The 12,836-nt window shown below is 41.2% G+C and overlaps 1 protein-coding gene across 2 annotated transcripts; it reads right to left on the bottom strand.

The window, feature by feature from the left end:
* Positions 1 to 388: 388 nt before the first annotated feature.
* Positions 389 to 11,265, bottom strand: usp14 (ubiquitin specific peptidase 14 (tRNA-guanine transglycosylase)). 2 transcript variants are annotated; one of them, XM_035429856.1, is made up of 16 exons: positions 10,200 to 10,310; positions 9,340 to 9,485; positions 8,757 to 8,789; positions 8,357 to 8,461; positions 7,490 to 7,593; positions 7,181 to 7,239; positions 6,911 to 7,041; positions 6,598 to 6,678; positions 4,835 to 4,917; positions 3,857 to 3,971; positions 3,628 to 3,693; positions 3,307 to 3,399; positions 3,046 to 3,174; positions 2,866 to 2,932; positions 2,234 to 2,341; positions 389 to 1,771 (listed from the first exon to the last, which is right to left on the bottom strand). In XM_035429856.1, the coding sequence occupies exons 1-16, from the start codon at positions 10,249 to 10,251 to the stop codon at positions 1,623 to 1,625; spliced, it is 1,521 nt and encodes a 506-aa protein (XP_035285747.1). In that variant the 5' UTR covers positions 10,252 to 10,310; the 3' UTR covers positions 389 to 1,622. The 2 variants fall into 2 exon arrangements, with proteins under 2 accessions (XP_035285747.1, XP_035285748.1); XM_035429857.1 differs by lacking the exon at positions 10,200 to 10,310 and adding an exon at positions 11,072 to 11,265 and having other exon boundaries at positions 1,623 to 1,771.
* Positions 11,266 to 12,836: the final 1,571 nt, after the last annotated feature.

The raw sequence follows: 12,836 nt of genomic DNA, 5'->3' as shown, positions 1-12,836 counted from the left end.
GGTGCCATTTTAGGCATAAACGCTTTCAAATGCTCACTATATATTGTTTTCTGTTGTATCCCCTGCATCCCTAATCTCACAGGACTGAGTCAAGCACACAAAAATATTTTGCGGTAGAATGTTAATAAATAAATGTTAATGAAATTCTGACAGAAATCCAAAAGTCCTGTATAGTATGTTTCATTCAAATGGGCAGCTGGTAGTAAGATGGTGCTGAAAACATTCAGCTAATTTTTCACTTAATTAGCTGAAATTTGGGGGTGCTACATGAGAGCTTATAGCGCCCCCTTGTGGAAGATCTTCAGTCTGCTAAACATGTGTGAGCGAGTTCCTAGCCAGATCCATGAGGTGCTTTGGATCTAAAAATTACACAAATCACGAGACCAGCTTCAGTATAACCGTTTATTTTTCCCATGTACGAAAAGCCAGCAATCAATAACTTACGACAAAAAAATAAAACAATGTTCTGTTTTCTGGGCTTTATGATGGTGGCCATAGAAGACTTAGGCTGCAATGCCAAGACATGAAGCGAGCCAGGAGGCTCACCGTGGCAACAGTGAGCAAAGCTCACGAGTCATGCGTATATAGCAGAAGAAAATAACCTGTTCTACGAAGACAAGATACGCAGTGTTACAAGAGCAATGCTTTTGTATTGCAAAAACCATCTTATACAGAAACGATCACGGAAATTGGAATAGAACTTAATTTTTTTTCCCGATCATTCAGAAAGATCCACCCTCAAAGCTGTAAATGTTTTCATGGACTGCTGATCAGAATAATAGATCTTTCCGCATCAAACAAGTGCAAGACGCAGTCGGGTGGCTCTTGTGACACCCAAAGTGCCATTTTTTTTTTCCTAGTCCCCCCAGCAAAAAGCCCTGGGTTTCTCAGTCCTGACCCTGATCCCCCCATTGTGCCAGCAAACTTTTTTCAATTAACTTAACTTCCCAAAATGCATGAAGAGCAGATTTGAACAAGTTCAAATGAAAAGGTTCAGTTAAGTTTAATAGAACACACCATTTTATTTTATTTTTTTTGGCCAATAAGATACAATACAGTATGTCCACTTTTAGGGCAGTTAATTTGAGTCAAACTAGTTAAAGGTGATTCATCCAAAAACCATAGATAACAGGTTTCCAGGACCGGGACCGATAAACGTTGCAACAACTGGTGAATCGTTGTTACGGAATGCTCATGAGGGCATGTGACAAAGCCTGTTCTCCCCAGCAAAACTCAGCTCGGCCAAGAGTGTACAGGGCCACGTACAACTTCAAAAATAATACTACACTACCACATAATAAAGCATGGAAATCTCACAGGTCAAAAGAATTTTTAAAAAATATATTCATTTCATGTGTAAGGTAATGGAGGAGCTACACTTGTCAGCCTAGTCTTCGGGCTTGCCCTTTTCTTTAAATCGGTTCCAGTTTTCGGCTTTAATGAAACCTTGTCCGACAGGCCGCTCGTTGGGTTATGATGCGTACGGATGAACGAGGGTTGCATCCGTGTTGGTTATTGAAACGAAAAATAAAAAATTAAGGTCAGAAGTTTAAAGACACCGATATTTATTGCACATCTATGCAGACAGTGCTCTGAAATGGCCGCTTTAAGTTTCCCCTCGGTTACTGTTGCTCGCTTTCCTGTACTTCTAGTCGGCGGGGTCCATACAGCAGGACGTACGCGATGTGCCAGTCCCCGCCACCCGAGAGTCGCAGGATGTCCTCTGGAGACACCACGCTGACCTTGTCGTCGTCAAATTTCACCCACTCGTCTAGAGGAAAAGGGGGAAGCAAAACATAAATAAATAAATAAATAAATAAATAAATAAATAAAAATAAACAATTGAAGGAATGTGGCTTATCAAGGCGCTATTCAGGGGGTACCCTGCCTAATAGAACATCCGTGTCTTGAACGACATTGTACAACGAAGTCAAGAAAACGTGGTTTAAACGCAGACACCCATTTGAGCAATGTTCTGGGAAGCGACGTGCCTATGACACATTAACGGCTGGTTCTATCACTCCTCCCTCCTCCACTCTCAAACCCCAATTTGCATCTTTTAAAATTACGAAGGGGGCAGAGTTAGATGAAAAGCTGGTGTTGCTGTACACTTCAAATGTGATAAATACAACTGCAAGACTATAAAGATAAAGCAAGCCAAACTCCTTCAAACGTGCTAATGTTTAGCCTGACCCGTAGTGCAAGCACGGATTGTGGACAGGTTCCGTCGTACCTTCTTTCCTCTTGACCCAGGCCACGTAGTGGCCAGAAGAGCTGGAGCGCCCCTGATGCGTCAGCACGCCTTGCAAGTCGTAGTAGCCGCTGTTGTTGGAGCCCAGGTCTGAGGAATAACGCACACAACTTAAGACGCACTTATGTAGTTGCGTAATGTTAAAAAGTCAAATAAAACAGGAAAACCAATAGGAATGTTCCACACAGTTCAATTAGCATCAACTGAGCGTCAGCCAGTTCTGGTTACGAGTGCACTACGAAGTTGATCTACGGCAAGTGCTCTTTTTTGTTAGATGATTTCATTTAATCTATACTGTTGTTCACAGAGCCCAAGTATATGCGCCTTTATTTAAACTGATTTGAAAGAAATCACCTGCTATATGAAATGTAAAAACTTATGAAACCGATACCCTAACGTGCACTGCTTCTACTGCCACTGATGTTTATTTTTATGATTTCACACAAAGAACCCTACAGTCCATGATATTTAAATACAACTGTGAACATAATTCAGAACTCGTACAAATCATGCATACAAATCACATACAGATAAAGCGTGGAAAATAAAACATGTTTATTGTATACTGTGTGTGCAAAATGTTTCTGAAATTGCCGTGTAATGTGCACACTCACCTTCAGGAAATGAAAAAGGTTCGTATTTCACTTCCTTTTTAGTTGTTGTCGCCACCTTATTTTCCGCCTGTTGGCCAATTAGGACACAAATTAGTAGTTCTACACGCGCACGCACACACACGCACACAAAACTTTGGTTCCATCCGCAGCTCTTATTGGTTGAGAAGGCAGCATGCTTACATTTTTTTGCTGCTTTTCCAGCTTCTTGTCCTCCATCTCCTTAAACTTTGACCTCATCCCCACCATCTTCTCCTGCAGCTCGGAGGTGCACAGCTCGTAGACGTCCAGCATCAGCGGGAACTTCACGTCCTGCGCAAGCAGTCACACGGAACACAAAGTCAGGACATGCCGTGCGGGCGCCGTGGAAAAAAGAAGGATCTAGAATCCTACGCTGGCGAGGCGCGGCCTCTGGCCCAACACGACTGGCTTTTAAGGACTTGCCTTCAAGACTTTGGCATTGACAGACTCCTTCTCTTTGTAGAAAAAGCGCACCATCTGAACGGTCATGTAGGAGGGCAATCGGCTGATTTTAGACTGCGGAGGAAAGTTGAAAACATGAAAGCAAGTCATTCAAGTGCTTCCTTCGGTGATATTACAGTGAGCTCCAAACTGTTTGGGGCAAAGACTTTTTTTTTCTTTATTTGGCTCTACGCAATTTTAGATTTGTAATCAAACAATTCACGTGGTAAGAGTGCAGCTTCTCGGCAATACATTGAACAATCATATACCCAGCTATTAAACTGACAGTAAAGCAATACTCACGGACTTAATATACAAAGCATTTCTTTGCAAAGATGGAGACAGTTTGGTGATCTCTTCCTGCAGACGCTATTGTGACAGAGAGAGAAGAGGTTTCAGGAATGGCAAGTCAAGGTCCATGTTTATAAATGTTAAAAAATTTTAAAAAACCAAGCACTTTCAGGGAATTCAAGGACTAGAGTTTAATACTGTTGATAACTTCTCCCCAACCTGGAAACCTTGGATAACTCACCAGACGCAGACCGGTTGCCAGATATTTCACCTCCTGGTTTATGAAGCAGCTGAGCTGGAGTTGGCTTTCCTTGCCAATGGCGGGCTCCTCCTCCTCAGACTCCGTGCACTTCATGCTGGGAGGCACGGTTAAGGGGAAGAACTTCAAAGAACACCATAGATAGATTGAGAGGTTGACAGTAGGCACGCATTTTTTTTTGGTTAATCTACACATTCCTTGAATGATCCTTCACAAGACTTATACAACTCATCTATAAACACTAAATGGTGCCAGCATAAGCATTACATAAACATTCACACTTATGTCAATAACTGCATATGGAGTGCATCACTTGATCCACCAGCAGTGACAGAGAACACCTCATTTGTTTCCCGAGTAACTGATAGCACACCCATAGTTGACATGCTCAGGAAGAGTCAATGGGCTTCATTCATGAAACACGTGTATGATCACATTTGATCGTAAACTGCATACAAGTATGCTTCCAAAAACATTTCGGCATTCATCACTTTTTTCTTATTTCTATTTGTTCATGGCTGTTTCCTTACAAATCACATGAACTGGATTGCGTATAAAATTTATAAACAGCCAGCATTCATCATCTCATACACCAAGGATATGCTCAGAAACAAAGGTCTGCATGTGTCATGAATCTCATGTTTTTTTGTAGGAACATTTTTAATAATTTAAGAAAAGTTTTGTGAATGAGGCCCTTTGTAAGAGCTTGACTCAAATGGAGGGGTGTCCCGATCGAGATTTCCCATACACTTCTGTGACTACCTTAATTTTAAGTTTTAATTATTCAAATTTCAATGCAACTGGGCCACACATTCCCATGAATTTTCCATGGATTTAATAGACTGTTATGGTTTAAGACCACATTGCTATTGTCAGGAATCCATTCACTGTAAGGAATAACAGGCTCCAAAAGGTGGCAGCGAAAAGCAGGTCCGCCCCACAAGTCATTTTGCAGGATACGTGGTTTCAAACTCCACCCCGAAATACTGGTCGATGAAGTTCTTCTTGGCTGCGGCGCCAGTGTCTCCACTCTCAGAGTCAGTCTAGGGGGCGAAGACAAACAAATTCATTTTCAAAGGAAGCCTCTGTCCAGAAAACAGGACATTGTTACATTTAAAATACTATTGTTTTTTACAAGTGTTCCATTTCCTTCTGTTAGCCAATATCAACCTTAATACTCATTAAATTGGCACATTTATTAAGACATTTGATCAAATGAATGGACTGCAGAGGCAAATAAATTTGACAGTTCAGACACTTGGGAATACCACTATTCTTTCTCAAGCTATAACATTATAAGTCACAAATCCCTTAAATTGATGTCGATTTTATTTTGGCTAAGATTAATGCTCAAATGGTTCTCCCTCAATTACACTGAATTGGCAAGCGGTACATTCCTACTAGACCCAATCAAGCATTTACTGGATACTTTAAAATCCCTTAAATTGATGTAGTTTTTATTTTAGCTGAGATTAATGTTCAAATGGTTCTCCCTTGATTACACTAAATTGGCAACCGGGATGTTCCTACTAGACCCAATCAAGTGTTCATGATAAATGGGCAACTACAGGCCTGCGGTTTACCACAACTGTTTAAATGTGAATGAGAATCATAAATCAAACTACTGTAAATCTCAGCCAAAAGTCAATCAATAGCTGCATTATCTGCAGGTCAGCCAAAATGTGAATGTGCTTTATGTGAAAATTTTTGAAATGTGTGATTAATTGTTTGACATTTGAGAATCCCTAAAGGACTGCAATCAAAAGAAAGTATCAAGGAACTTAATCACAAAGAAGTCTGCTTGACCCCAAGGTCAATATGTAGGCTCTACTGATCATCTGACACAGCAAGCAATGCAGATTGTTAAAATTAACAGACGACACTGGCAACTGAGAAATATCTAGCCATTTCCAGGCTTTTTTGAGGTTTCGGATATCGCCTTCGGACACTTCAGTGGATGTTTACAAACATTAGCTTTCTGTAAATGGCCTACTAAAATGGGAAGATTAATAATTGGGGTGGCAGTGTAGTATGATGGGTAAGGAACTCTGCTTGTAACCCAGTCTGTAGGTTTGATTCCCAGTACCCAGCAGTACCTCTGAGTAAGATACTTAACCCGAATTACTTTCGTAAATATCCAAAAGAAGAAGAGGAGAAAAAAAGAGTCGTGTGCAAGTCACTCTGTGTAAGAGCGTCTGCTAAATACCAGTACAGTCGTATAATAATTTCCAGCTCAGTATCATCAGGGCATGATGTCCCAATCATTTAGTTGTTAGAATATATACCAACCCCTGGGCAGCTAGGTGGCTCACGCTGTTAAGGTGCGGTGCCAATACGTGGATGAGACCCATAGTCTGATGCAAAATCCAGACACTCAGTGCCAACGGTGGCCTGTAGCCCCACAGGGTGGCACACACTTGGCTCTACCATCACCCAAGGACCACAAGCTTTCAGTTGACCCCGGATGACTCATCGCACAGCAGCAACCCGCGCACCCACAAGTTTGTCCAGTCAGCAGCACGTAGAGTCTCCCTTGGACTTGTCTGTGCGAGCCCTACTTGAGAACTAGGGCATGACAGAAAGCAACAGCTGACACTATGCACTTTGGAGGAGCTTGTTGAAATCTGAGCACGATCAAGCAATCCAAATAGAGGAATAAGAGAGGAAAAGGCATTTAAAAGAACAAGAAAACACCCCAGCCCCACCCCCGCAGTCTGACTTACCTCCATAGGAGACTCTGGAATCTCTGGTTCCAGTTTCTGCTGTAGGACCCTCATCATCTGCAGCCAGCACTCATTGGCATCCTGATGTTTCCAAAGTGTCACACAGTTACAACGCAGCAAGGACAAGCTGACACTCACTGGATTGTACCACCCACTCAAGCTACAAAGGATCAGTCCATTTTTATAAAGCACAAAACAATGGATTCTTAGGGTGAACTTAATTACTTAAAGACCGTGGGTGAACCGACGGTGGCCGTTTGTTCAGGCTAGGTGGCTGGGCTGTGATGGCGGCTGCTGTGGCCGTTTCACCCACCTGCTGGAGGTACTGGCCCTGGTCGCCCTTCTCTGCAAACTGCGGGAAGGCCATGTGCAGGAACTGCAGCAGGATGATTGGCGGTATGCTGGAGGAGGTCTTGTCCATGGACTCGAACAGGTCGCGCATGGCTGCCAAAAGGAGACGCGACCGCAGGCAAATTTAGCAAATGTGCACGCGTGTTCTCTCAGCTTAGAAAATAACGACAGACAACGGGGCAGCCCTTGAAAGAGCAGGGAAGAGCGCACTGTATCGCGAGTCTTCTCTCACCTGCTGTGATGTACTGTGAAGAAGAATTTGCTCCTGAAGACCTCAGGGCACCAGAGTACCTGCATTGAGAAGGGGAAAGGTCAGTTAATCAGAGCCTTCCAGTGACAAAAATAAATAAATCAGGTTTGACCAGTCAGACAACCAAGTTGCTTGACCAGGTACCAGATATGCGTCAGAAGACCAACGGTTCAAATCTAAATTGAAAATATCCAACATAGGCTTTGATTTATTAATAAAATGTAGGGTTTTTGAGGATGCTCCTCAGTTGAGAAGGAGAGAAGGCGTTCACGCAGAGAGGAAACTGCCCACCTTCTGAGAGCGTTTTTGAGCTCGGGAACGGAGCGCAGACACTGCACAGTAGCATTCATGTAGCAGGTGTTCCCCAGGTTAGTTAGGCCACAGGGCAGCTCCATCTGTGAACACAATTACCCAGAGACACTAGCACCCTGACAGAAAACCCAAGTACTTCAGTCAGAACAAGAATATATTTCCATTGCTCTGCCTTCAGATCAACCCAATCGAATTTCAAGTGATTATTGGTTTATTCTGAGAAGGCTAAAACGTTCTGCTCTACAGATTTAAAAACCGCTAAAACCACAAAAAAAAAATACTAACTGATCCATAATTTTAATCTTATGCATTCATATCATGCATTAAACAAAATTGTTGATCTGAATTTTTTACATAAAAAATAATAATAAAATGTATTTTTATATCAATATTTTGATGATGCTCTAATCTGGAATAACTCAAAGTTTTGGTATGAATATGAAAATCAAAAACTGCTTTGATTGATGACCAGCCCAAAACAGTCTTGACTGACATCCAGTTCATTACATATGTACCAGGAGGATAAGCAAAACCTTTTGGGATAGTCTGGATGTACTCAATTGCAACCAACTGGGTACATAACATGAATAATCTGCAGTACTGCATCAGGAGCACTGAACTAGCTGTACCATGAACACACATTTATCATTGAAGGTTAGCAGATAGGTACCAACACTTGCTACCGAAAAAGATGAATGAACCAAAAAATGTTTTATTTTTTTTAACCGAAACCTTCCCCCAGAGCAAAATAAACTAGATCGATGAGGAGGCCCTCTACATCCATGATTTAGGAAACTGTGCTACAGGAAGTAGGCTGCGCTTAGGCCTCTTGCTTTGGGGACTCACCGCTGAGGCGAGCTGCTCTTCAGTCATGTCCTCCACAAACATGGGGCGCACGGCCGGCTCCTGAGGCAGAGCCTCGGCAGACCCCATCATGAGCAGGGTCATTCCCTGAAGAGGGGAGGTTACAGCACAACGATGACCTCCAGAGCACTAATCAACAACCTGTACAGTTTCTGTCGTGACTGCTTAATCACAGACGTAGTCATGACACAAACAATGTATGCCTCTGTGCATTGCTTTTCTACTTGGCACAGGAAGTGAGTGCTCACTTTGGTTTCTCCTTTTCCCAAATCCAAGCATTCGTTCCCCATTTCTACCTAAAACGCGATGCCTAAATAACATAACTGAAAGGAGCTACATTAAGACAATGTCTTTTGAAGACAACATTAGAAAGGTGACTTACATTTTTCAATTTGATGTTTCCCCACTCGTCATCCTGAGGAAACAAGATAACATGTTTAAGGTGATTAAAGCTCCTTTAACTATACTCATCTTTGCAGGACAGAAAACTAACTATTCAACTTAAGGTCTAGTTACACCTAAAGGAGAAGCTATATTAAAACTGCTGTTCTTGTGGATGCTGTGATCAATCAATTTCACCCTCAGTGTGAGCGCCCTGAGCCAGTAGCAAAGAGCAAATACATCTACAACTACGATAAAGAGTTGATCCTGTCACTTGATCCTTCATACAAGCTTTTGAAGGCTACCCTGCTCATTTCACTTTTTTTGTCATGAACTTGGCGAACACTGAAATTAAAGGAAAATGCTCTAATTAAAAAGCAACTCTTTGGCACTTAAGAGAAGGGGAACACACAGAAGCAGTTAAACTAAACCTCAGTCTAAAACTCGAGCACAACCAATAAATTATTTTTACGTCTTTTTTTTTTTTGACGGTGGCTGCAGATGTTGTTTATTTCAAGCTTATACTGCCACAACCGGAGACTTGCTTTTGGGGGGTTTTTAGATTGCATACTGTCATTTAGTACCTTCAGTGTTCCTCCTTTGACCATGACCTTCTGTCTGTCTGGCTGTACACCTGTCAGGGCGAATAGCTGGGCCTTGAAAACCATGGGTGGTTCCTCTGTGTTCAGCTCCACTGCATCAAATTTCTCCTTCCCCCATTTCACATTCACTGGGAGGAGGGAGACAGACCACTCATATTTTTACTTGTAGCAAATCAAGCATCTTAAGTAGATATTATAACACAGTAATGCATCGAATTAAAGCTAAAGCAAGTATGAAAAACATTAAATACGACTTTTTACATCCAATAGGTTTCAGAACATTTCGGGTTAAGAATTCTAAAGCAATCTGACTGAAGCAGTCTTATTAGGCTCATACTAGTCGATTACATTAACAACTAAATTAATATACGTAACACAATGAATAAAGTAACTTATAAAATGTCTATTATATTAGACACGAGGCGATTAAAAATTTAGTAACATCATTGCCAGGTATGCTACACTTTTTGTCTTGCATTTTGTGACGACTGCACATTCCAAATTACTTAAGTTAATCACATTATTTAATGCATGTCCTTGCCTAATCAACACGGTGATTGTGCACAATTTAAAGAGAAGTTAGGCAGCTAACGTTAACTAGATGCACGACGCTTGCTTACATTATAGCGCTAGTTCGTTGAGTAGCTACTGCTAGCTTACCATGTAGCTTTTTAACAAACATCACGATCTATAACCATTTCAAAGTAACTATTTGTGTAATCCAACATATCAGTCAAGCATTTATAGAGGATACTGCTAGCTAGTCAGTCACATTTAACTATTAGACTATCCATTGTAAACGAGGGTGCTCTTTCAATGAACTTATTCTACCCACCACGTACCTACAAGAATGAGAAAACAAAACGTTAGGGCGTCAGTCACATGCCTTGACATTTACCCACAGTATATGAAAAAACGTTTGGCTAGATAGCCATAAACGAAGTTACTGAAGTAACAACTCAAGCTTGCTAACGTAGCGTTTGATGTGGCCCTTCTTTATCGTTAGCTAGCTGACATCGCGAACAGGCTATATTGCTAGCAAGCTAGCTAGCTAAAAAGGTGCGCCAAAGATTAAAAAAACCTGATTTAGGTAACACCAGCTGGATAGTTGTCCAAAACCTCGGTCGAAATAAACTCTTGCGAAATCAGAGCTGCTCACCAGTATTGGTAATAAAAACTAATGCTATACAGTAAGGATGAATAAGCAAATTGTAAACCCTGTTGTACTGAGAAGTTAGCAAAAGCTAGGTAGCAAGTTTTTTTGCTAGGTAGCTAACAAGCTAACACTAGCTCGTTCGGAAACGGAATACTACTGCAGACGAGCTTCCAAAAATCTAGCACAGCAGCGTTAAAAAAGAGTATTAGTTCGCTAGCAAGTTAGATAGCTTGGATATAGTTAGTTAACATTTCCACAATATTTTAACATGTAAACTGATAGTATTGTGTATATGACTGTACAGGTGTAACTGTGTAGCGATCTATAGATAGCTGCCAACAGCTCAGTAGCCGGATAGCTAGCCATGCACTTTCTTCACGTATCCCGGTGAAACATAAAGGCATGTTGCCGTTGGGGGTTAGCATTTCCCAGTTCCAACTGTTTGGCAAGCAGGGAGTTTCTGGACCTGTCTGCGGCCTAACTGGTAACAGACACACGTGCCTTAGTTCTCTGTATCGTACAGCTTTTGGCAGGGTGTTTGAAGTCATACCAGCTTACCTGTAAACACGGGCATTTTCTGTTCTTGATGATATAATTAACTAATTCCAGATGCTGGGGTGCCTGTTTTGGTCGGTAGGTTTCCTCCCGAACTTCATTCAAACAGTTCCTCACGATGACGCTGCAACTACACGCTGGTTAAACATCGACCAGCTCTGGCTTCGTCTGTGCAACCTGAACGATGATCGAGGAGGGCGGGCGGAAAGTTCGCTGAATCAGACCACAACATTAATGAAAATTATCTTACGCTGCACAGTACTCGCGTTTTTGATTAAACTCGAGGTAGGCCTACTGTCGGTTATATATTTTACAGTTATGTTAATAATTTTTTCTGGAAATGTAACTCGAGAAGATCAGCAAATATTACCATGAAGTTAGTCAGACATATTCTGTGGTATATAAAAAATAAAAATCCTTGCCGATGTCAATTTGGCCAAATAAATAAAATGACATTTTAAAAGAAATACATTTAAATCTATCACAGTTCATTTTTGTGTTGCTTTGTAGCTGCACTCTATCAACACATTGATAAGGAATTAACAATGAAGAAGGCCATTGTTCGCAATGTTAACATTTATCTAAAATTGACAGTAATTTAAAAGAGATTTGCTAGCTGAATTTAGCATGTTTATATTGTACATATTATGGGTGTTGTCAAGGGCACCGCCATGGACTCTGGGGCCTCGTGAAACGATCTCACATTGGGCCCCATCACCCCAGGCTACCCCATCCCTGCACAATTGCAGCACAATTTTTTGAGGGCCCCTGTCATGGTCCTTGGAATCATCCTAACCCCCACCCTGGAGCCTAAGACAGGAATGTAGCCATAACAAACAGTTAGGTTGCTGCATATGTCCACTGTCCATGTCAAATTAATAACTGTGGTGAGAAGTTACTTTCATAAATAAAAATGTTGGCCACACCGAGCGAGCTATATGACCTACAAAAAAGCCACCCAAGCTATTTGCACATTTTCTAACTTTAGTGGTAAAATTTGAGTTGAAACCTGTGGTGTCCTATTTTGCTACCATATAGCGCACGGCTGTGTTTGGAAATGGATTCTATTGGCAGATAGTACAGTTTTGAGTTAATACAGTTTTGAGTTTTCATGATAGCCTATGATTGTATAACATCCATGTTAATATTTTAATGCAAATATTTTAGAAAGTTACTTCAAACCTGTTGTGCCACAAAAGGACACAACAAAATTAACTTGGATTTTTTTTTTTAACTAATGTTACTAGACATAGCTTTTAATATAACCTTCTAAGCAATGAACACGCTCACTAAACACATTGACTTGGCATTTTGGTTATCTTTTTCTGTACTGCTGCGCTGAGCTATATGAGAACATTTATGTGCTGTACTTAATTACATTAATTAATGCTCTGGATAAGAGTATCTGCAAAATGAAACAATGTGGTGGCCATGTTCTTGGGTGAAGTCAAAACATTTCTATTATATTACTGAACCTTTAGAAAAGTGGTTTACCATATTATGTGGCAAGTGTAGGGAAAACACTGGTAAACATGATGCATTCTTAGTTTTGTTAGAAAATAATGTAACCCAGGTTATATAATGGACTGTCCCTTTAATATAACGTCATTTGGCCAAATGAACAATCCTTTCAGTCACAAATGTTGGAGTTTGGAATGCATTGAGTTCCCCAAGAGGACCGCAATGATACACTTGGCTGGAATGGTGACGTCATTCTCTGTCTCATTTGTGAGCACGATATGTATCTTGTAGGGTTGCATAGTGAGCA

This window comes from Anguilla anguilla, chromosome 8, assembly GCF_013347855.1.
Source record: "Anguilla anguilla isolate fAngAng1 chromosome 8, fAngAng1.pri, whole genome shotgun sequence".
Classification (NCBI taxonomy): Eukaryota; Metazoa; Chordata; class Actinopteri; order Anguilliformes; family Anguillidae; genus Anguilla; species Anguilla anguilla.
Note: the sequence above shows the minus strand (reverse complement) of the source record. Positions and strands in the feature narration are given on the sequence as shown.